General features: G+C 36.7%; 1 protein-coding gene across 1 annotated transcript in view; it reads left to right on the forward strand.

Moving 5' to 3' along the window:
* CMC1 (C-X9-C motif containing 1) overlaps positions 1–23,795 on the forward strand; it is an 83,779-nt gene that overhangs the window by 22,959 nt on the left and 37,025 nt on the right. The window contains exon 2 of the mRNA XM_080814914.1: positions 1,012–1,101. Within this exon, the coding sequence (XP_080671040.1) occupies positions 1,012–1,101 (90 nt within the window). The remainder of the gene's footprint in view (positions 1–1,011; positions 1,102–23,795) is intronic.

The raw sequence follows: 23,795 nt of genomic DNA on the forward strand, positions 1-23,795 counted from the left end.
CCAAAGGTTGTTGGGAATTGCGTAGTACCAGGAAAAGTTTAGGGGTCCTGGTCTTCCTATGTGTCACTAGATACTGGGAAATGTCCTGATCCTTTGGGGATAAATATGTGTTATTTACTCCTTTTACCCATGGTCTAAAGGCAGCAAGAAGAGGTGACCCACTTGCTCCTGCTGAGGCATCTCAACTAACAGTGCTTTGGTTTCCTTCAGGGAAGTCCCTTCCCATTTTTGACCCTTCAGTGCATGGAGCAGTACCCACTTTTGGAATCAGTTTTTTTCCTGGGGAAAAACTCCTGAGTATATGATTACCTCCTTTAATCTGATCTCATCTGCCTTTTGTTTTTTAAGAGATTCCTGATTATTTTGGTTTCTCTGCGGACATCTATCCCTTTGTTTTTCAGGACTCTACAAATTTAAGGAGCTGATAGAACCTTGGAGTAGGTGCTCTGTCTACTCTTTTAGTCTAATTGTGGTCATTTTGTTTAAAATGCACAGAAGTTTCACGTGCTGTGTTTTTACATGCACATGTAGTTCTGCTTTTTCTTCTGCCAGTTCTTTCTTTCTTAGGCTACTCTTACTACTGGGTTGAGAAACTACTTGTGTGTCTCATAATCTTGGATCTGTTCATCTATCCTTGAATCTCAGTATTGATAAAAATCCTCTTTTTTTGGATTATGTTAAGGGAAATTATAATGCTTTAGTTTATGACCTTTTGACAAGGCTGCATAGAATGTTATCAAATAAAAGTGTTGCAGTGTAGCTTGTAGAAATTTTTAGAAACCTATTGCTTGTGTCCCACATTTTTTTGTTTTATATAAAAAAATACTTAGAATGATTTTTACTAACTAAAATAATCACAATCTTATGAAGTTGTGAGAGTCAGCTTTTAGTATATTTGCATAGGCTTTCATTTTGAGTAAAGCAGAGTGCTTATTTTTTCCCTAAACTGGTGATTTACTTGAGACTCACTATATTAAAGAATGATCTTTTTTTTTTTTTTTTTTTCCCCAGGACAGCATCTCAGGCATGTCGAAAAGGATGTTTTGATCCCTAAAATAATGAGAGAAAAAGCCCGAGAGAGATGTTCTGAACAAGTTCAAGGTAAGATTCAAATATTCATATAAAGATCAAATACATTTTTTATAATATGATCTGAATTTAATCCTTAGCCTCAGAGTCAAGTAGTCAATGAATTAATATGTATGAATTGCTTCTCACCCTTTCACGGAGATACCAGTATTTCAGCTTTCAGAACTTCCAGACAGTGTTCAATTCATTTACAATTTAAAAATATTCTCCCAAATTACTAGTAAAAAAAAAAATTTTCCCAGGAGTACAGTTACATATATAGAGAAACTTGGTTATTAGTATTTTAGAGAAACAAGTTATTCTGGTGATTTCGATAGGGAAAGAAGAAACCTCAAATGTAACATGTACCTGTTTTTTCTTCATCAGCATATTCTTATATATTCTAAGATGATTTTCTTTGGTGCCATTGTCTATTACTGAATTGTTAATGGAATCTCAGTAGTACTTACAGTGAGTCTTTTTATTTTTTACTTTTCTATATTTTACATTCTTAAATGGATGATATTTATGTAAATGAATGCATTAGGCACGCACATATGTATGTTTTCTTTAGAAAATGTTCCTTAACGTAGGATACTCCTATATGCTGTACATCTAGAGACATGCTGTTGATTAATATATAAAATTTAGTGAAAACATGTAAACAAAGTGGTGGAAGGTGAAAACTGAGGCCATAGATGGAGGCGGTCATTAGAAAAGCAGATGACAGTATTACTGTAGATACGTCTTTTTAAACAAATCTATCTCCTGAAATGGCCATCTAAAAGAAGTAGTAGTAAAATTTTTGCTGATGTACACTATTTTCCTGGCTCCCCTTCTTCACTTTTCCCTGTAGTCTTCTTCCTTGAGGGACTTCAGTGATTCTTTGTGAGGATGATGGCCTGCGATTCCCATCAGCAAGTTTCTCTATAGGGAGCCAGGCTGTGTCATCTGTAGTTTTGGGACTCTGTCAGTAATGTTTGGATGCCGGGAACATTTCTGTCCCTCTGATGCTGTTCTTTGAGAATGACCTTTGAAATCCTTGGAATGAAGCAGTAAAAGAAGAGTAATTCTCACAGTGGACATTGTGTGGTGGTCATTTCTGTTTCTTAGATGACTTATGACCTATTCCAGTTTCAAATCCATTCATAATATTTAAGTTAAATCCATCCATAAATAATGTTATCAATAATTACTTAATCTATGATACTAGTTTTGCTTTCACTGTGAATTAGTTGTTTAATCAGAGCACCTTCCTTGCACTCACACCCCCAGGTATTAGGAATAACTAACCCATTGCCACCTGCAGGCAGGGTTCACTGCAAAGCTGGAATTGGCAGGTGTCATGCAGATAGTCTGGAGATAATTCTCCACTTGCCTCAGAACAATAAATAAATAAATAAATACGTGTGTGTATATATATGTGTGTGTATGTACACACACACACACACACACATATATATATTTATATATATATAAAATCTTCTGACCCAGGTGAGGGAGGATAAAAATTAACAATGTGTAATGGAATTTATAGGGCTAAATTTTTACTACCAGGAAGATTTACTTGCTACTGATATATTGGTTCAAAGTTATAAATATGAGTTGTATTTATCCTGTTTTTAACGCATTATTCTGATATCTAGAATGGAAAAAGCTAACTCAATTACAGATTGAGTTTTTACTCACATGATACAGATGAAAATGCAGAAGAATTGGTTTTGGGTTTCAGAACTGCCTTTGCTAACTCATAAAACAGTGAAACTTTTTTTTTTAAAAAAAGAAATAGAGTATAACAAAATACAAGTTTGTGTTGCACAACTACCATATAACGAGTGGTACAGAAAAAAATGTTTATTTTTTTGCTTTATCAAAAGTTAAGTTGTTTTTAGGATGTTGACTTGGTTAAGTCTTTCTTAAAATATACTTAAAATCTTCTGAAGACTGAAAGCATCTTAAAATTTGAGATCTGCTTGGGTTTTTTCAATGCATTTGTCCATATTAGAACATGGTATAACAATTGATTTTTGAATATTTGAATCTTTTATAGATAATCATATATTGATTTTTTTTTTTTAGGCCATATGGCCTAAAACTGTTATAGAATCTAAAATTATTTTATAAAACAATACTCTTTAGTATTCTTGCTTAACCGTGTGGTTTAGTCAAAAACATACATTGATGTTAAGCAGCAGCAGAAGAGCTATATTTGAACTGAACAATAAGATGTAATTTAGAGTCAGGACACTCACCTTATAGTTTATTTACTATTTATAGCCTTTGCTTTATTGAATAATTGTAGGATTTTTATATAAAAGCATTGTGTGTGCTCACTGTATAGTTTTTCAATAAAGATATAGGAATTTTAATAAGTGATCTGACTTTCTGCTAAATGCCCTAAACCTGATTATGTAGGAAAGCTTTTCTGTTTGATTTTTTTGCATGTCATTTCATCCCAGCTGATCATAAGAACTGGGTCAGACTGCCAGCAACTTAGGTTTGTGAAGGGAATGGAACAGCTTTTGCAGGGACAAAGAGAAATGAAATCACTTTCAATGAAAGAAGGATGCCTCATTATAGTCACCAACAGCAGTTATTGACAGCTACACTTCCTATTAACAAGGAGCATTTAACTAAGAGTTTGGCTGTTGGATCTTTGGACTTGATCTAATTTGCTAGCATTAATTAGTTTCTTTTGAGCACAGACACTTGGTGCTCACAGCTATAGATTTGGAGGGCTAATTAGGATAGAAAATTGAACAGAATGGGGTAAGGCATTAACCTTCAACCATTACCAGCTGGGACACTGATAAAGACCACAGAGTCCAAATGCTCCCTATTGATGTGAAGAGTACCCTAATGAATATCAATTTCAGCCAGGTTGCTATATTCTTACTAGTTCTCTCTCCATTATAATTTTTAACCAGTTTCTGCGATACCTTCATTATCTATATATACACTATTGGTTTTTACTCTACACTGATTTAGTCTGAGTTGTACATTTCATCTTATGTTTAAACACAATTAAAATTTGTCTTAAGTAGCTGATAACATTTAGAATGTTTCATTGTTACATGCCTTAATGCTTCTAAAACTTAATTTTTATTTACAATTCATGATTCTTATTCTACAGTGAATTTTTATAAAGTCACAATAACTGTCATTTCAAGTAATGAAAACTATAACCAGAAACAAGAAAATCTCAGCTTCTGGGTAACAGGCAAGCAGTATTTGTATTAAACTGGTGTCAACTTGATAATCTTTGTCTTTATAAAATATGCTTTTTTGCGTATTGTTTTTTTTATATAGAAAAATAGTACCCATTACCTTTTCTTTTGGAATTTAACCTTGATGTGATGAGTAAAGGTGGTTTAACTTAGAGATTAGATACAGAACTGAGAATGCTGATCTTGTTATTATGTACACTCAGATAACATTAACTGTTGGTAGAGTATACATCAACAGAAAAGCACGCGATCAATTGGTTGAGATAGAAAACTAAACTTTATAGTATTCTTCTTTTGCCAGTGATACTAGCAATGAATAGAGCCACTAAAATTACCAGTGTATTTTTAGATATTAACACAATGAACACTGACAATGTTGGGAACGAAAATGAAGGAAAATTCTAGAATGTCATGGCTCTCTCCAGGTCTCCCATTTTCCAAAAGCCAAAACAGAAATTCTCTTTCATGAAGTGTGATGGTGGAATCATTGCTTTTCTTGGATCTGGGAGTTACCAGCTTGTGGTGTTTTAGGAAGACGGTTTGATGACCTCTGGAGGTTACTTTTCATTCTGTGACTTTTTCCATGTGTTCAACTCTTTGCTAATTTTATATTTTCTGTGTTGGTAATACTGTGTCACCTATACAGTATGTTGTGTGTGTATATGTGTGTGTGTTTATATAGTTTGTCATATATACATTATATAGAATATGCACATATGTGTTACAGTTTTTCTTCTGTAAATAGTCCATGAGAGGAAGAACCACTGAATTGCTGTTTTGTAAAAATTCATTATATCTTGTTGCTTTTTCTGAATTGCATAGTTGGCATCTGATATAAAGCTTCTACATTGAATAATGAAATTAATTTTAAAAATAACTTTTTTTTCTTCTTGCTATGACACATCAAGACCAAAGAAGTACTCTGTCATCAGGGATGGCCTGGAGTTCTCTTTAACCTAGATGTATCTACTGCTCACTAACTCCTTTTTTTTTTTTTTAACTTTATTTTAATGTTTCTTTTGTATAATGTCGTCTTCTGCAATTTGTTTTGATCTTTTGCCCAGTAGGGGGTAACAGTTAGTTCTGAAGAAATTCTGTAAAGCATAAGGAAGCGCGGATTCTTCATTTCTTTGAGACCTCGCAGAGCTGTAGTAAACAAAATATCTGTCCTCTTCTGTCAGTCACATGCAGTGAAATATGTTACATTTTATAAATTCCAAGGATAATATGAACTGACAGGAAAAAAATCATATTAAGAATGCTTTGAATATTCTTTAGGATGTTTACAGGTGGAAAACTATCAAAACTTTATTAAAACAAACTGGAGGACCAAAGACTGCACATGGTCAAAGAAATCCATCTTTTATCCAACTGTGTTGCTTGAACCTGCCAAAAACTTTCCCTTTGTTGTTTGAGTGGTGCACTTACCACCACATACATTTTTGCCATTGAACAGTTCATCAGTGTTAACTAACACTTAGGAGGGTCAAATATATAAAATTACCAAGTGTGATGCATATTGTTAAAATAGTATGTTACATACACTAAGAAATATAGAGAGATTGAAAGTGCAGTTCTTCTTCTTTGGCCCTGCACTGGACTCATTGTGTATTTACACTCATGGCTAAGGTTTCTTACAGCCAAAGGGAAAAGGCACGTGAAAGGGAGGAGACCAGGCACAAGCTTCCAAGGGCCCTCTCCCAGTAGTCACTTAGGATGTGCTTAATTCCTCCAGTGTTGAATTGTGACCCCATGTGTGAAGTGTTGTGTACTAGGGAAACTCATTAGAGACTTAGTCCTCGGAGTTTTTATTAGGAGTTGGTCACACAGGCATCCTTTGGTTAGCATTACCAAAATTTCAGACTCCCAGAAGGAAAGCAGGTGTTCAGCATAAACCATATGGTTTGCACAAACAGTTTAGACACAGTGAGCCACTCTTAGCAATTAGGGAACGGTGGGAACACTCCCAAAATCCAAGTTGTCAGACACCAGCTAGGCCAACCTTCCAAACAGGCTTTTCTAAAGATAACAGCATCAGGCCTGCCGTGTTCACCCCTTTCTGTACATGGACATAATACAAATTAATTGCCAATAAGTACTTGTGTATGCCTCTCAGGCCTGATGTCATGACATTATGAGTAATAGACCTATATCTGACAAATACAGCTGAATTATTTTTAAAATGACTGAGCAAGGTATATGGTGGTCATTACTTATTGATTATAGTGGTTCTCAGTTATGTTTGTTAATTCATACCTGTATTGTAGGACTTAATGGCTTATCATGAGTGCCTTGTTTCTGCGTAACAGGGCAGTTTTGTAATTATAACCGTACATAAGTACTCTTGAATGAATTGGCTAGTTTTCTTCTCACAGAGGTGTAGTCTCTTTAAGTTTTCAAAGTAAGTTAAATCTGTAAATGCTAAACCTTTAAATGACTAAACTAGCAGGGAGTTTTGTCAGGGCAGATGAATTTAATATCTCAAACAAGTAATTTATGCAACTTATTTTTGAAGGTCTAAGTGTGAAAAGTCTACATTTATGACTTGAAACTTGGGAATATTAAGATGAATAAATAATATAAATAATAAATAATATATAGCTTCTTTATTCTTCTTCTTTGTTTACTTCATTAACAAGTTTTTATTATATCCCAGCTTTTCTAGGCCTGACCTTTCAATGATTTTGCTGTAATAGTTTTAAATTCTTTTATCTTATGAGAAATTAATCCAAAATTAAATATGGGCTTGAAACAGTACCATCCCTTGTTTACAAAATCTAAGTACAAGATCACATTTCACTGAAGTTAACTGATCCTTAAGTTGTAATTGACATTCTTTTGAGATAAAGCAGATGACTGGTTAACTTCGTGCAAATACTCATAAATATATATATATATATATATATATAAATTTTTTTTAAAAGATTTTATTTATTTGAGAGAGATCACAAGTAGTCAGGCAGGCAGAGGGCAAGGGGGAAGCAGGCTCCCTACTGAGCAGAGACCACCCCCCCCCCATGCAGGGCTTGATCCCAGGACCCTGAGATCATGACCTGAGCCAAAGCAGACTTAACCCACTGAGCCACCTAGGCACCCCACAAGTAATTATATTTTGACTGAAATATATTCTTAGAGGAATCTTGTCTGTTGGAAAGGGGGTAATTTATAAAAGGGGAAATTTGGTTTGTACAAAACTCTGGAATGCATTTAGATTTAGAACCACTTAAATAATCAGTTCCTTTTTACAGAGGGCTAAAATTTGGTTGGAACTATAATGTATAAAACAGATAAAAGCAGCATTTTATTGTAGTATGTTTAATTTTATTACATTTACAGAGTCAACATGTAGAAACAATCTTGCATTATTTTCATGAAGCAAATTACAAATCAGATATTATAGATTACAGTTGTAGCCTAGTATGTATCTCCTCTTCCAGTTCATTTTTCTGGCTTTCTTTTTGAGGAATACAAAATATAAAGTAAATCCTAAATCATATAATGTAGTAGTCTAAGTAGTAATGATTTCTTATGATTTACTCAGATTTTTGGAATATTGTTCAATTAAATAGCTATGAGAGAGATTTTGATCCAAGGCCCAGAAATAAGTTTATCTGGCATCATATTTTAACATAATTGGTTGTCTAGCATTCGGTTGTCTAGCATTCAATTGTTAGCATTCAGTTGTGCTATTTGCGTATATTTTAGTGTTATCCAATTACTATATCACTAAAGATATATTTTTATTTTATTTTAGATTTAAAGATTTTATTTACCTGACAGAGCGAGAGCACAAGCATGGGGAGCAGGAGAGGGAGAAGCAGGCCTCAATCCCAGTACCCTGGGATCATGACCTGAGCTGAAGGCAGATGCTTAACTGACTGAGCCTCCCAGGTGCTGCTAAAGATATATTTTTACAAGCAAAAACAGAATTTTCAGGTTCCCTTACGCACTTGAACCTTAGGGTTATATGGAACATAGTCATTCAGAAATGTTTACTGAGTATTCCCTAGCCATTGTTACATGGACAGTGAATGAAACAAATTCTTACCATTACAGACCTTACATTTCAATGAAGGAGGGAGATAAATATTGTAGGTTATTATATGTAAATATAAGTGAACTGGAGAAAAAGTTGAGTGAGGGCCATGGGGAGTGCTAGAATGGTGTTGCAGTTCCTCTCTTCCTCCTTCTCTACCTCTCTCCCTCCCTTCCTCTGTCCCTTGCTCCTTTTCTCTAAGATTTTATTTAATTGGAAGAGAGAGAGTGCAAGCAGGGGGAGGGGTAGAGGGAGAGAATCTCCAGCAGACTCTTGCTGGGCACAGAGCCCATCATGGGCCTAACCTGACAATCCTGAGATCATGACCTGAGCCAAAACCAAGAGTTGGATGCTTAACTGACTCAGCCATCCAGGTGCCTCAGGGCTGTGGTTTCAAATAGGTGGTCAGTATAATGCTCACGGAGAAAGTGACATTTGGACAAAATTTGTGAAAGAGATGTGCAGATATTTCTGGGAAGAGTTATATAAACAGTGCATGCAGACCCTGAGGCACTAGACGAAGCTGGCATGTTTGAGGAATACCTTAAAGGTCACTGTGGCGAGTGAGGAGAAGAGTGAAAAGTAAAGGGTTCAACAAAGTAATAGGGGGCAGAATCATTTTGGAAGGTACTGAGAACTTGTAGATACTAAGAGAAATGGAAAGACGTTGATGGCTTAGAGCAGTGAGAGAGGCAGGGTCTGGTTTACTATTCAGTAGCATCACTCACTGTTGTGCTAAGTGTAAATGCATTAGGGGCAAGGACAGGATCAGGGACACCAGTTTAAGGACGTGATGGTGGATTAAAAGGGTTATAGCAGAGGAGATGATGAGGATGAACACATCCAAGACATACATTGAAAGTAGAGGCAACAGGAAAGAGATAGCTTCGTATTAGTTGTCCTGAACAAGTAAAAGGATGGGACTGTAGTTACCAGAGATGAGGCAGAATTTGTGTGAAGAAATATTATTTTAGTTTAGTTTTTGGTGATTGATGGAGTAAGAGTTTAGTTTTGGACATGTTAACTCTGAGGTGCCTAGTAGACATCTAAATTTGAAGCCACTGTATTAATAATACTGTATTAAGCAGTAGTAAAAATTAATCAGTTTTAAAGGGAAACATAGGAGTAGAATGTTTATGCAAATGCAGTGGTTCTGGTATCAAAAACTGACATTTTTATTTCTTGGTTTTTCTTTAAGATTCCACATAGGCCATTTCCCTTCCAGAGCAAATCATAACTGCACTGATTTGTTAATTTAACAAACTATACCTCAGTACTCGCAGGGAGAAACTAATGGTGCCAAGTACAGAGAGGAATATGAGGATACGGTCTCATACCATAATAAAGAGATTATTCAGTATCGTGTGACGGGTTAATATATTACAGTTGGGGGGTGCCTGGGTGGCTCAGTGGGTTAAGCTTCTGCCTTCGGCTCAGGTCATGATCCCAGGGTCCTGGGATCAAGCCCTGCATCGGGCTCTCTGCTCAGCGGGGAGCCTGCTTCTTCCTCGCTTTCTGCCTACTTGTGATCTCTGTCTGTTAAATAAATAAAATCTTTAAAAAAAAAAAAATATATATATATATATATCACAGTTGGTGTCAGAATCCAGGTATCTTAATTCCCAGTTTAGTGCTCTTCCATTAACATACCATTTAACTATGTCAAAGATAGCAAATATACTTTATGCTGACTTTCAGCAGTTGGAAGTGGTTGCCTACCATACTATGAGGATATCAATCAAAAACCATGTCATTAGATCACTTAGCTATGTCTGTCTTGGGTGGTAGATTTGATAAATGATGATATGCTTTGCATATGTGCTGGTTTATTTTTAGTTACTACTTTCCTGTTGCTGGATTGTGTGTGCTATGTATTATTTATCACAGACTTCACCAAGATGGAAATGTTATTTTCTTCCTGTAGCTTAAGTGATTGTGAGTTTTTATTTCATTTTTTGGGAACGTTTCTAGTATTTCCTATGGCACTCTTTAGAACTATAGCCCTATACCTATGCAAACTATAAACCATTTACTTGTTAAAAATGCAGTCATACCCATACAGCATAAGAATTTGATTTATGCTTTGAAATTGAATGTTTTCCTTATTTTTATAATTAATAGTTAACAATATCTACTTCTGTGATTTTTTTTTTACTAGAATTGAAATGTTTTTATTTTCATTACCTTATATCTTATGAATGATATCACTCAGTAAAATATGTGGTAACTAATAGTTGAGCCTATGAAGGATCATTAACAAATGTTAATATGCTTGCATCACTAAGTAAAAGGGCACTATATAAAATCATATACATGGTATATAGTTCTAGCACCATTATAAATATATGTTGAAAAAAGTAAATACATCCAAAGTTTAATAAGTATCTGAAACACGAGAAGGTGGATCATAGGCTCTGTAATCTGCATAGCTTTTTCAGTCTTCAAAATGAAAACATTACTTTAAGCTTTCTTGTCTCCTACATGCACAAATCATAAATGTGCAGTTTGTGGATTATGATAAAGTAAACATGGGTAACTACTGTTGAAGTCAAGAAATAGAAATTACCGGAAGTCGTCCTTCTTCCAGTCTCCTCCCAATCACCGTCCTTTTTCTGCTCTGCAAAATAACGACCATTTTGACTGAGAACTGCATAGATTAGTTTGCCTGTGTTTTAATTTAAATGGAACCATACAGCCTGTGCCTGGCTTCTTTCACTCATCATTATATTTGTTAGATTTATCCATGTTTTTGTATGAAGTTGTAGTTCGTTCTTTCATTTTCATTGCTATATAGCACCATCATATGAATGTGCTGTAATTTATAGCTTAGAAATGGGATTTCTGGGTCATACACTGTATATAACTTCAATTTCAGTAGATAATGTTAAACAGACTTCCAAATGACTGAAAGTATACCTTATTTTTAAAAAACAGCCATAAAAGGGTATTGGAGGAAGAAAGAAGATGATTGATAGGTGATTTTTATTTTTATAGAATGGATTTTTAAAAATTTTCCCATAACGAACATGTATTTGTAAATATGAAAAAAAATCAAACTTTTTGTATGTCTTATAGTACAAACATAGTAGATCCTAAATAAGGAAAATATATTTGTAACATATGTGACAAAGGTTTGCTATCCTTAATTTATAAAGACCTACCAGTTAGGAATTGGTGAATATCCAATTTAAAGAATGAGCAGAGGACACAAAGTTCCTTTTTGACAAATTACATACATATTATTAAACATGAAAAATACTTGCCCTCGCTTTCAGTGGGTGAATTGCAAACCATACCTCCAGTATTATGTGTAACTAGCAAACTTGGTATGTCTTAAAAGTTTATGATGGAGAAGTTCCACTTCTGGCATGGCCTGATAGCTCTGATAGCTTATGATTCTGCATGTCTCTCTGCAGAAAATTACTATAAACTATGAACAAAATGTAAAAATAACAACATAAAGTCGTTTGAGTGTAGACAAAAGCAGTTGGAAGTCAGAGGGTAGTCACATTGAAGGAAGGGAATAGTACTGGCCGAGTCTCCATCTTGTAAGATGGCTGCAACTCTGACCAAAGCAAACAAACAAACAAACAAAAAACGCTTTAGTTTTTTAGTCTTTAGTCTTACTGATCTGCAGGACCAAAAACAGGGTTTAGTGTAACTACTTAGAAAACTTCGTATTTATGTGTGATGGTGTAAGAGGAAGGTAAGAACATTAATCCCAACAAGTTGGGAGCTAGAGAAAGTGAGCCTCATACTGCGTCTAAACTGTCTCTGGCTCAGTCCTAAACTACATATGGAGCAAATTCCAAGCCACTCAGTTAAGCTGCTCAGTCACCAAACTTTGAGCTGCTACCCGCTATACGATGTAGGAGAGATAGGGTCCCACAGTTAGAGGTCAGCAAATAAAATTGACTAAGTGAAAAAGAAAAAAAAAATCTTTAGAAAAAAACAGAGAATCCAAACACTTTACATGATATTGATCCCATGATAGAATGCCACATTTATCCAGGTGCACAGAAACAGGAAGACCTGATCCATTTTTCTAAAGAAATCAACAGAGGCTAATTTCATGATAACTAAGAGGTTGGAATTAGAGAAGAATATCAAATCAGCTGTTGTAATTGCTTAAACATGTAAAGGAAGATATGCTTGCAATGAATGAAAAGACTGTAAATCTTAAAAAAGAATTCAAAATAATAGACCCAAATTGAAATTCTAGAACTAAAAAATATAGTATCTGATGTAGGAACTTCAGAATAGAAATGGCAGGAGTCATGAATCTAAAGATAGATCGATTGAAATAGCCACTCTAAACAATAGAGGGAAAATAATTTAAAAAGATGAACAGAATGTCATTGATTTTTAGTACAGTATATTAAGGACAACCTTTATGTAATTGGAATTGCATACTTAGCATAATAGCTATAGTTAAATACTGAAAATATTTACTAATAACCACATACCTGTCCACAATGACCCAGCAGCTCTACCTAGGAGAAATGAATCATTTCAATATAAGTTTCATTTGTGTATAATACGTACAGTAGATTTTTTATAAGAACCAAAAATGGAAAATAACCCAGGTATTTCTCAAAAGGAGAAGGGATAGCCTAATTGTGGTATACTCATACAATGGAATACTCTTCAGCAATAAAATTGAGTAACTACTGTTACACACTGCAGCACAGTGAATCCCCAAACTATTATTCTGAGTGAAATATAAAAGAAAAATGAAAGAACATACTTAAAAATTACATATTCTAGAATAGGCTAAACTAATCCAAATGAGGGTTACACCATTAGGCTGGGAGTGGGACAAGAAGGAACTTTAAAGGAACTTACTAGAGTCCTTTTCAATATTCTCTAATTTGTTGGTTTGTGATGCAGAGGTGTGTATATTTTGTTTCATCGAGTGCTATACTTAAGATTTATTTCCTTTTGTGTAACTTACCTAATAAGAAAAAAGTAAACAAGTATAGAACTCTAGTCAGGTCCATGCTAAAGTATTTGTGGGTAAGAAAACATATATAGTGTATAATGTTGACAGGGTTTTGGAGAAGCAGGTCTTTACACTGCTGGCTAGAAATACAGATCACACAATGTCATGAAAGGCATGTATGAGTATTTTTTTTTTTAATTTTAACTCCAGTTAGTTAACATACAGTGTTAGAATAGTTTGAGGTCTACAATGCAGGGATTCAATATTTCCATATATCACCCCGTGCTCATCACAAGTGCATTTCTGAATCCCCATCACCTATTTAACCTATCCCCGCATTCACTTCCCCTCTGGTAACCATCAGTTTGTTCTCTTTAGTTAAGAGTCTACTTCTTGGTTTGTCTGTTTCCCCTTTGCCCATTTGTTTTGTTTTTTAAATTCCACATATGAGTGAGATCATATGGTGTATGTCTTTCTCTGATTGACTTATTTCCCTTAGCATAATATTCTCTAGCTCCACCAGTGTCATTGCAAATGACGAGATCTCATTCCTTTTTTTATGACTGAATAATATTCCAGTGCATGTACATGCCATGTCTTCTTTATCCATTTGTCAATCCATGGACACTGGAGCTGCTTCCATAGCTTGGCTATTGTAAATAATGCTGCAGTAAACATAGGGGTGCACATATCCCTTTGAATTATTATTTTTTTATTCTTTGGGTAAATACCCAGTAGTGCAATTGCTAGATCTTGAGATAGATCCATTTTTAACTGTTTGAGGAACCTCCATACTGTTTTCCACAGTGGCTGTACCAATTTGCATTCCCACCAACAGTGCACAAGTGTTCCTTTTTCTCCACATCTTCAGCAACACCCGTTGTTTCTTGTGTTTTTTATTTTAGCTGTTCTGATAGGTGTGAGATGTCTCATTGTAGTTTTGATTCACATTTCCCTAATGGTAAGTGATGACCAGTGTCTTTTTATTTATCTTTTGGCCGTCTGGATCTTTGGAGAAATGTCTGTACATGTCTTTGGTCCATTTCTAAATTGGATTATTTTTTGAGTGTTGAGTTTTATAAGTTCTCTCTACATATTTTGGATACTAATCCTTTATTAGATATGTGATTTGCAAATATCTTCTCCCATTCTGTAGGTTGCCTTTTATTTTGATGTAATCCCAATAATTCATTTTTGCTTTTCTTTCCCTTGCTTCAGGAGACATATCTAGAAAACAGTTGCTGTGGCCAGTGCCAAAGAGGTTATTGCCTGTGTTCTTTTCTGGCTTTTTTTTATGGTTTCCTGTCTCACATTTAGGTCTTAAATCCATTTTGAATTTATTTTTCTGTATGGTGTAAGAAAATGGTCCAGTTTTGTTCTTTCGCCTGTTGCTGCCCAGTTTTCCCAACACCATTTGTTGAAGAGCATGTCTTTCCCATTGTATATTCTCTTCTGCTTTGTCAAAGATTAATTGACTATAGAGTTGTAGGTTTATTTCTGGGTTCTTCTGTTCCTTTGGTTTGTGTGTCTATTTTTGTGTCAGTGCCATACTACTACTTTGTAATATAACTTAAAGTCCAGAATTGTGTTGCCTCCAGCTTTACTTTTTTTTTTTTTTTTAGATTTTTATTTATTTATTGGACAGACAGAGATCACAAATAGGCAGAGATGCAGGCAGAGAGAGGAGGGGGAAGCAGGCTCCCTGCTGAGCAGAGAGCCTGATGTGGGGCTTGATCCCAGGACCCTGAGACCATGACCTGAGCTGAAGGCAGAGGCTTTAACCCACTGAGCCACCCAGGTGCCCCTACTTTTCTTTTTCAAGATTGCTTTGGCCATTTGGGGTCTTTGTGGTTCCATACAAATTTTAGAATTCTTTGTTCTAGTTCTGTGGAAAATGCTGTTAGTATTTTGATAGGGATTACGTTAAATATCTAGATTGCTTTGGGCAGTGTTTGTGCTTCCAATCCATGAGCGTGGAATCTTACCATTGTTTGTGCTTCCAATCCATGAGCGTGGAATATCTTTCCATTTTGTGTCGTCTTCAGTTTCTACCATCAGTGTTTTATAGTTTTCAGAGTACAGATCTTTCACCTCTTTGGTTAGGATTATTCCTTGGTCTCTTATTTTGGGTGCAATTGTGAATGGGATTGATTTCCTAATTTCTCTTTCTGCTGCTTCATTACTGGTGGATAGAAATGCAACAGATTTCTGTACATTGGTTTTGTATCCTGTGACTTCAGTCAGTTCTAGCAGTTTTTTGCTGTAGTCTTCCAAGTTTTTCTCTGTAGTATCATGTTATGTGCAAATAGTAAAAGTTTTACCTCTTCCTTACCTATTTGGATGCCTTTTGTTTTTCTTTTTGTTGTCTGATTGTTGTGGATTGGACTTCCAGTACTATGTTGAATAGCCCCAGTGAGAATGGACATCTTTATCTTGTTCTTGACCTTAGGGGAAAAGCTCCGTTGAGGATGGTTTCATAGATGGCCGTTATTATATTGAAGTATGTTCAATCTAAACCTACTTTTTTGAGGATTTTTATCTTGAGTGGATGTACTTTGAAGCTTTTTCTGTGGCTATTGAAATGATCATATAGTTCTTATCCTTTCTCTTATTTATGTGATGTACCCTGTTGATTGATTTGTAAATATAGAACCACCTTGCAACCCACTTGATCCTGGTGATTTTTTTTTTTTTAATCTGTTATTGGATTCAGTTTGCTAGTATTTTCTTAAGGTGTTTTGCATGTGCGTTCATCAGGGATTTTGGCTTGTAGTTCTCTTTTAGTGGTGTCTTTGGTATTGGTATCCAGATAATGCTGGCCTCATAGAATGAATTTGGAAGTATTCCTCTCTTTTCAATGTTTTGGAATGTTTTAAGAAGAATAGGTACTAACTCTTCTTGAAATGTTTGGTAGATGTCACCTGTGAAGCCATCTGGTGTTTTGGGAGGTGATTTTTTTTTTTCCTATTGGCTTTTTTTTTTTTTTTTTTTTTAAGGTTTTATTTCTTGGAGAGAGAGAGAGCGAGCGAGCGAGCAAGCACAAGCTGGGAGAGAGGGAGAGGGAGAGAGAGAAGCAGACTCCCATTGAGGAGGGAGCCTGATGCAGGGCCCGATCCTGGGACCCTGGGTTCATGACCTGAGCCAAAGGCAGACGCTTAACTGACTGAGCCACCCACGTGCCCCTTTTGGGAGTTTTTGGATTACTGATTCAGTTTCTTTTTTCATTGTTAGTCTGTTCAAATTTTTTACTTCTTCCTATTTCAATTTGGTAGTTTCTATGTTTTCAAAAATTTATTCATTTCTTCTAGGTAGTCCAGTTTGTTGGCATCTACTTTTTCACACTATTCTTTTACAATTGTTTGTATTTCTGTGGTGTTGATTGTTATTTATCCAGTATCATTTGTGATTTTATTTACTTGAATCCTTTTCTCTGCTTTTCTTGATAAGTTTGGCTGGAGGTTTATCAATTTTATTGATTTTTTTTTCCCCCCCAACGAGCCAGCTCCTGGTTTCATTGATCAGTTCTGTTGTTTTCTTTTTTTTTTTTTTCCTGTATCATTTATTTCTGCTCTAATCTTTATTATTTCCTTCCTTCTCCTGGTTTTAGGCTTTGTTTGTTGTTCTTTTTCTAGCTGCTTTAGGTGTAAGGTTAGGTTGTTTGAGATTTTTCTTCATGAGGTAGGCCTGAGTTGCTATACATTTCCCTCTTAGAACAGCTTTTGCAGCATCCCAAAGGTTTTGGATGTTGTGTTTTCGTTTTCATTTGAGTCCATGTACTTTTTAATTTCTTATTTCCTGGTTGACCCATTCATTGTTCAGTAGCATATTATTTAACTTCCATGTGTTTATGGTCTTTCCAGATTTTTTTCTTGTGGTTGACTTCTAGTTTCATAGTGTTGTGCTCAGAAAAGATGGATGGTATGACTTCGATCTTTTTTAATTTGTTGAGACTTGTTTTGTGCTAATATGTGATCTGTTCTGAAGAATGTTCTGTGTGCACTTGAAAAGAATGCATATTCTGCTATTTTAAGGTGGAGTGTTCTGAATATATCTGTTAGATCCATTTGTTCATGTGTCATTCAAAGCCATTGTTTCCTTGTTGCTGTTGTGTTTAGATGATCTGCCCATTGATGTAAGTGAGATGTTAAAGTCCCCTACTAATATTGTATTATTATTGAATAGTTCGTTTATGTTTGTTATTAAATGTTTTATGCATTTGGGTGGTCCTAAGTTGGATGCACAGTTTACAGTTGTTATCTTTTTGTTGGATTATTCCCTTTATTATTGTAAAGTGTCCTGCTTTGTATCTTGTTACAGTCCTTGTTTTAAATTCTATTTTGTCTGTTAAAAGTATTGCTACTCTGGCTTTGTTTGGCATCCATTTGCTGCTTGATAGCTATTTTATGTATCCCCTCACTTTCAACTGTAGGTGTTTTGGGGTCTGAATGAGTCTCTTGTAGGCAGCATATAGATGGGTCTTGTTTTCTATCCAGTCTGACACCCTGTGCCTTTTGATCACAACATTTAATCCATTTATATTCAAATTACTGACAGATACGTGTTTATTGTCATTTTATTATCTGTTGTGTGGTTGTTTTTGAAAATTTTCTCTGATCCTTTCTTGTCTTTCTCTTTTTCCTGTTTTGCTGATTTTCTTTAGTGATGTATTTAGATTTCTCTTTCTTCTTTGCATTTTTATTAAGTGGTTTTTGATATATGGTTACTGTTAGGTTTGTATATAAAACATCTTCTGCATATAGCAGTCTATACTAACTTGATGGTTGTTTAAATTTGAATCCAATCTTTTCTCCTCTTCTCCCCACATTTTAGGTATATGTTATTATATTTTATGTCCCTTTTTTGTGAGTTGCTTGACTGATTTTTTTACAGAAATACTCATTTTTACTGTTTTTGTGTTTCCTGCCTCTGTATTGTCATTTTTTAATCTCTTCCTTCCACTTAAAGAGTACCCTTTCATATTTGTCGTAGGACTGGTTTAGTGGTCATGAACTTCTTTAGTTTCTGTTTATCTGGGAAACTCTTTTCCTCTCTATTCTGAGTGATAGCCTTGTTGTATAGAGTATTCTTGGCTGCAGAAATTTCTCTTTGAGCACTTTGCAAGCAAGAGGGAGTGGCATGATATATTCAAAGTTTCTGTTGAAAAATCTCCTGCCACCCCTTTGGGTGTTCCTTATTAAGTTACTGGGGTTTTTTTTGTTTTTTGTCTTGATGCTTTAAAAATTTTTTCTCTGTCACTCTGTTTTGCAAATTTAGTTACAGTATGTCTTGGTGTGTTGATTTTGTTGGGAGTTCTCTTTGCCTCCTGGATCTGGATATCTGTTCTCCCCCACCCCACCCCACCCCACCCCCAGATTAGGGAAGTTTTCACCTGTTACTTCTTCAAGTAAATGTCCTGTTCTCTTTTCTCTCTCTTCTTCTGGGACTTCTCTTTTTTTTTTTTTTTTTTAAGATTTTATTTATTTGCCAGAGAGAGTACACACAAGCAGGCAGAGAGGCAGGCAGAGGCAGCGAGAGAAGCAGGCTCTCTGCCGAGCAAGGAACCCGATGCAGGACTCGATCCCAGGACCCTGGGATCATGACCTGAGCCGAAGGCAGCGGCCTAACCAACTGAGCCACCCAGGCGTCTTCTTCTGGGACTTCTATAATATGAATGCTATTACGTTGGATGGAGTCACTGATTTCCCCAATAAGCCTATTCACGTTTTGTATAATTCTTTTTTCTCTCTTGTTCAGCTTGATTACTTTCCATTACTCTGTCTTCTAAGTGACTAGTTCATTTCTCTGCTTCCTCCATCCTGCTGTTCAGTCCACCAAGCATCTTTCTCATTTTGTTTAATGAGCCCTTTATCTCTGCTATGTTATTCCTTATCTCTCTTTAAAGGGTCTCACTCATGACTTCCATTCTTGTCTCAAGTCCTAGGAGTATCCTTATGATCTCTATCAGGCATGTTACTTACATCTGTTTTGTTTGGATCTGTGGCTGTGGCCTTGTCCTGTTCTTTCATTTTCAATTCATTTCTCTCTCTCATTTTGTCTGCCTCTCTGTGTCTGTTTCTGTGTGTGAAGAAAGTCAACTGTGTCTTCTCTCTTGCATGCAGTGACTTTATGCAGAGGAGGTCCTGGAGTCTCTACAGCACGTGTCCCCTGTTCCCCAGAACCTGGCACTTCAGGAGAGCATCTTGTGTGTGTTGCTTAGGTCCTATTGTTTTTTCTGAGTCACTTTTCCTTTCAGTGCAGTTGTTGGCACTGACTCTCTGCCTGTTGTGGGCTATGCTTACTCTTTGTGGTGTTAGTGGGACCCAGTCAGGCCAGCTCTGAGGGGTGTGCCTGCTGGGGTTCTTGTCAGCTGGGTGGTGGTGGTAGAAAAATTTGTGCAGGTCCACTAGTCCCATGTCAGATTTCCCCAAGTGCTGTGGCAGTCAGGGCTGTGTGGCTGGGTGGGGAAGACGATGATGGCTGGCCTGTGGCTGGGTCCTGCATGTGACAGTGGTGGGGGGTGCGTGTATGGGCGCTGTGGGAGCAGTATCTGCATCTGGTGATGGGTGTGGTGCGCATATGCTAACAAAATTTGCCCTGAGCCCAGAGCTGAGGCTAGCCGGCTTCGACTGGGCGAGTCCTCAGGAGAATTTGTGAGGGTGGCACACTGCTAGCAATTTAGCTAGCAAGTGTTTGTAGCCTGGCCTCCTGCAGGTCCCTCTATGTTTGTGCTGGCAGGTGGGGGAAGGAAATGGTGCCTGCCAGCTCCCTCCTTTCTGGAGAAGTCCCCAACACTCTCTGAAATCAGTATTAATAGATCTGTCCCCTGTGTGGCCCTGATGTTTGTAAACTGCCCTTTTTCATTTTGCCTTTCCCCTCAGGCTGCTGTCTCTTTAAGGGCAGTGGCCCAGCCATGCTCACTCTCCAGGTGTGCCCAGTGCTGAGTCAGCTGACTTTTCTTTTTTTTAAATTTAATTTATTTGACAGAGAGGCAGCAAGAGATGGAATACAAGCAGAGAGAAGCAGGCTTCCCACTGAGGAGGCAGCCTGATGCAGGGTTTGATCCCAAGACCTGGGATCATGACCTGAGCCAAAGGCAGGAGCTTAACAACTAAACCACCCAGGCTCCCCTGAGTCAGCTGACTTCTAAAGCTCCAGGTTCCCAGTCCCACTTGTTTTACAAACTCACTGAATTCAGCCCTTTTGGATTTTAAAGCCAGAGATCATGGGAGTTAGTTTTCCCCAAACAAGCTCCCAGGTGTGAGGTGTGAGGAGCTTTCTCCCTCCTGCAGGTAATCACCTCCATCTTTCTTACCTTCTTAACCTTTCAGATGCAGCTTCTTCTCTGTATTGAGTTGTGGAGTTTGTTCTGCTAGTCTTCTAATCGCTTTCCAGTTTATTGACCTGAATGTGGATGGTATCTAGTTGTAAATGTGTGATGGGGTGAGCTCACATTGCTCCTGCTCCACCATCTTCCCAAGCTCCCCCAGTTTGAGTATTTTTTTTCTTCCTAACCCAAATTCATACATGTGGCTACTGCTTAACCTAGCATTTACAGTGGGAGGAGTGTCTCTTAAGGAAATGATCAGAGGTATCCAATAAAATATAGCTTAGTATATCTGGCCCTGCATTATATATAATATGGAATATTGCCCAAAACTTAGATGTCAACAGAATTTGATTACATTATGTTATAGGAAATGATATATACACATTTGTAATCATAATAAGTCCACTGTTGACATGAGAGACTAGTCACAATATATCATTTTCATTCAGGGATTGGCAGTCTACAGTCTCATGGTGAAATCTTGCCCACTGCCTGACTTTGTGTTTCATTGGAACACAGCTATGCCCATCACTTCTGTATTGCCCAAGGCTGCCTTCCCACTGCAATAGTAGAGTTGACTATTTGCAACAGATGCTGTATAACCCTCAAAGCTGAATATATTTACCATGTGACTCTTTACTGAAAAATTTCCTCACCCTTGGTTTAATTAAATTAAAATTTATAGGAAAGGCTTACCAAAATGAACTAATTCCATACTTTTTTTTTTTTTTTAAGATTTTATTTATTTGACGGGGATCACAAGCAGGCAGAGAGGTAGGCAGAGAGAGAGAGGAGGAAGCAGGCTCCCTGCTGAGCAGAGAGCCCGATGCGATGCGGGGCTCCATCCCAGGACCTTGAGATCATGACCTGAGCCAAAGGCAGAGGCTTAACCCACTGAGCCACCCAGGCGCCCCTAATTCCACAAGTTTTTTATGAGCACTTACCATGGACCAAGCATTGCACACACACAACACAGTGCACATGACTATGACAGAAACAGATTCAGTCCTTATTCTTACTGAGTTTAACCAGGGGAGATAGTTATTCAGTAAGTATTCAAATTAAAATTATGGCTAATACTATGAAGAAAGAGTGCTATAAAGAAATGCTTCTAAAGAAATGTTAGAAGTATCTGTGATTTAAAAAATTTGTTTTTGGGGCACTTGGCTGGCTCAGTTGGTAGACTGTGTGACTTTTGATCTTAAGTTTGTAAGTTTGAACCCCATATTGGGTGTAGAGATTACTTAAAAATAAAATCTTTAAAAAATTTTTAAGTTTTCTAGATTTTTTGTAATATTCATCAGTTACTTTTTATTGGAGATAAATCAAGAACATTAAGTAGATAGGCAGACATTTGCTCAAACCTTTTTTAAAACCCTTTTAAAGAATAATACTGCTCCTAATTTACAGAGTTCATTGTAATAGCAGTCTTATTACATGTTTTTTGACTGCCTAGCACATGTTCAGCACTGTAAGAAGTTTTATAGAGGCAGAATAGGAGACTTGATTTAAGAAACTTGTCTGATAGATAAGATTTATGAGAGACAAACCAGACATGCCTAAACTAGACTTACATCATGTAAAGCAATTTATAATGGAATATCTACGTGTTAGTTGAGAAAAAAGAAAAGCCAGTAAATTCTGATTTAATCAGGTGAGACTGAAAGAACATGGGCTATGAAGTGGATCTCGAAGGGTGGCTAATGATTGGGTAAGTACAGGTATGCTAGAAAAGCATTTTATACCATAGACTCCGGATTGAAGGCCCAGAGGTAAGAATGGGCACAGTGTGTCTGTACAGCAGTAGAGAGATTGACCTTAAGAGACCATTGGTGCATTTGGGGGATATTGACAAGACAAGACTTGGAGTCAGGCCTGATTTTGGAGTGCCTTAGGAAACCTACAACAAAAGTTTAGCTTTGTTTTCTAGTTAGAAATCAGAAGCATCTGAAGTCTGTCCTTTCTTCCTCCCTTTCTTTTTTCCCTCTTTCTTCCTCCCTCACTTCCCAGAAAGAGAACTGATATAAATAGAATTGAAATATTAGTTCTGCAACAGAACACAGGATATATTAACAAATTTCCTTTCTAAAGTCTGGTTTTCTGCCTTCTAAAACTAGAAGGTATTTTTCATTAAAATGGCAGGCAATGATGTGTGTTTGCCAGAGCTAAGGGGGCACCCCTGTCTCAGACTGCTGTATCATAACCCCTGGCAGTGATGGAAAGTGTCCGGCTACAGTGTGAGGATGAGCGTTAACCGCGTGTAGTACTTCCCCAGAGTTAACTGCGACACAGCCTTTTTGTTCTTACGGGTGTCTTTAGGTAGGTAGTGTTACCTTTTTTAGACAGACTGATTTGTCAGATTTTTGTAACATTTTACCCGAGTCCTCAAAGCTAAAGAAAAAAGTTTCTTTGATCTAAGAATGGCTAAATAGTGAAATGGCAGTTTATTCTCTTAATTTAATGGCAGTTGATTTCTGCTTACGTAATTTGAAAGTTCACATTGTCAGGCTGCTTCTTCCCACCCTCCATTACCCCCCACAAGTAGTCTTACCCTGCATTCTGATACAGTACCCGGGTCCTTACCTTTAAAGTGCATGAGTAAATAATGTGTGTTTACATTGATTTTTTTATCCCTTTAATTCTGCATCATAACCCTAAAACCTGTTTTAATGATGACCAAACTCACAAATACAGCACAAATTTAACTCTGAATCCATATTATTAGAGGTTTTTTCTTATTTCAAATATCTCTCTTAGCACAGTTTGAGAAAATCTTACTGGATTTAACTGCTTAGGACAAAGTATATAAGATTTCCAGGTCATCACACACAAATTCAGCTTGATTTTCTAAACTTTACCATGTGTTTATTAGAATAGTTCTGTAGTTCAGCCTGTTAGGTCCGTTATTAAACGAAACGAGACTGAGACAAAGTGAAAGTTATTTAAAGCTTTATTTTATGCTAAGTATTAGAAGTCAGACTGATCAGCCATGGGGAACGAGACTGAAACAAAGCTAAAGTTATGCAAAGTTCTATTCTATGCCAAGCATTAGAAGTCAGACTGACCGGCCAGGGCCATCTCCGGAGAGAGCGACCCCTCCCAATCTTAGAGGCTACCTTTTATTGGGTGAAACTGCAACAGGTATCCTGGTATCTCAACCCACCGGATTTGTGTGTCTCTTGTTGATTGGCTAGT

The sequence above is a fragment of the Martes martes genome (genome assembly GCF_963455335.1).
Source record: "Martes martes genome assembly, chromosome: 1".
Classification (NCBI taxonomy): domain Eukaryota; kingdom Metazoa; phylum Chordata; class Mammalia; order Carnivora; family Mustelidae; genus Martes; species Martes martes.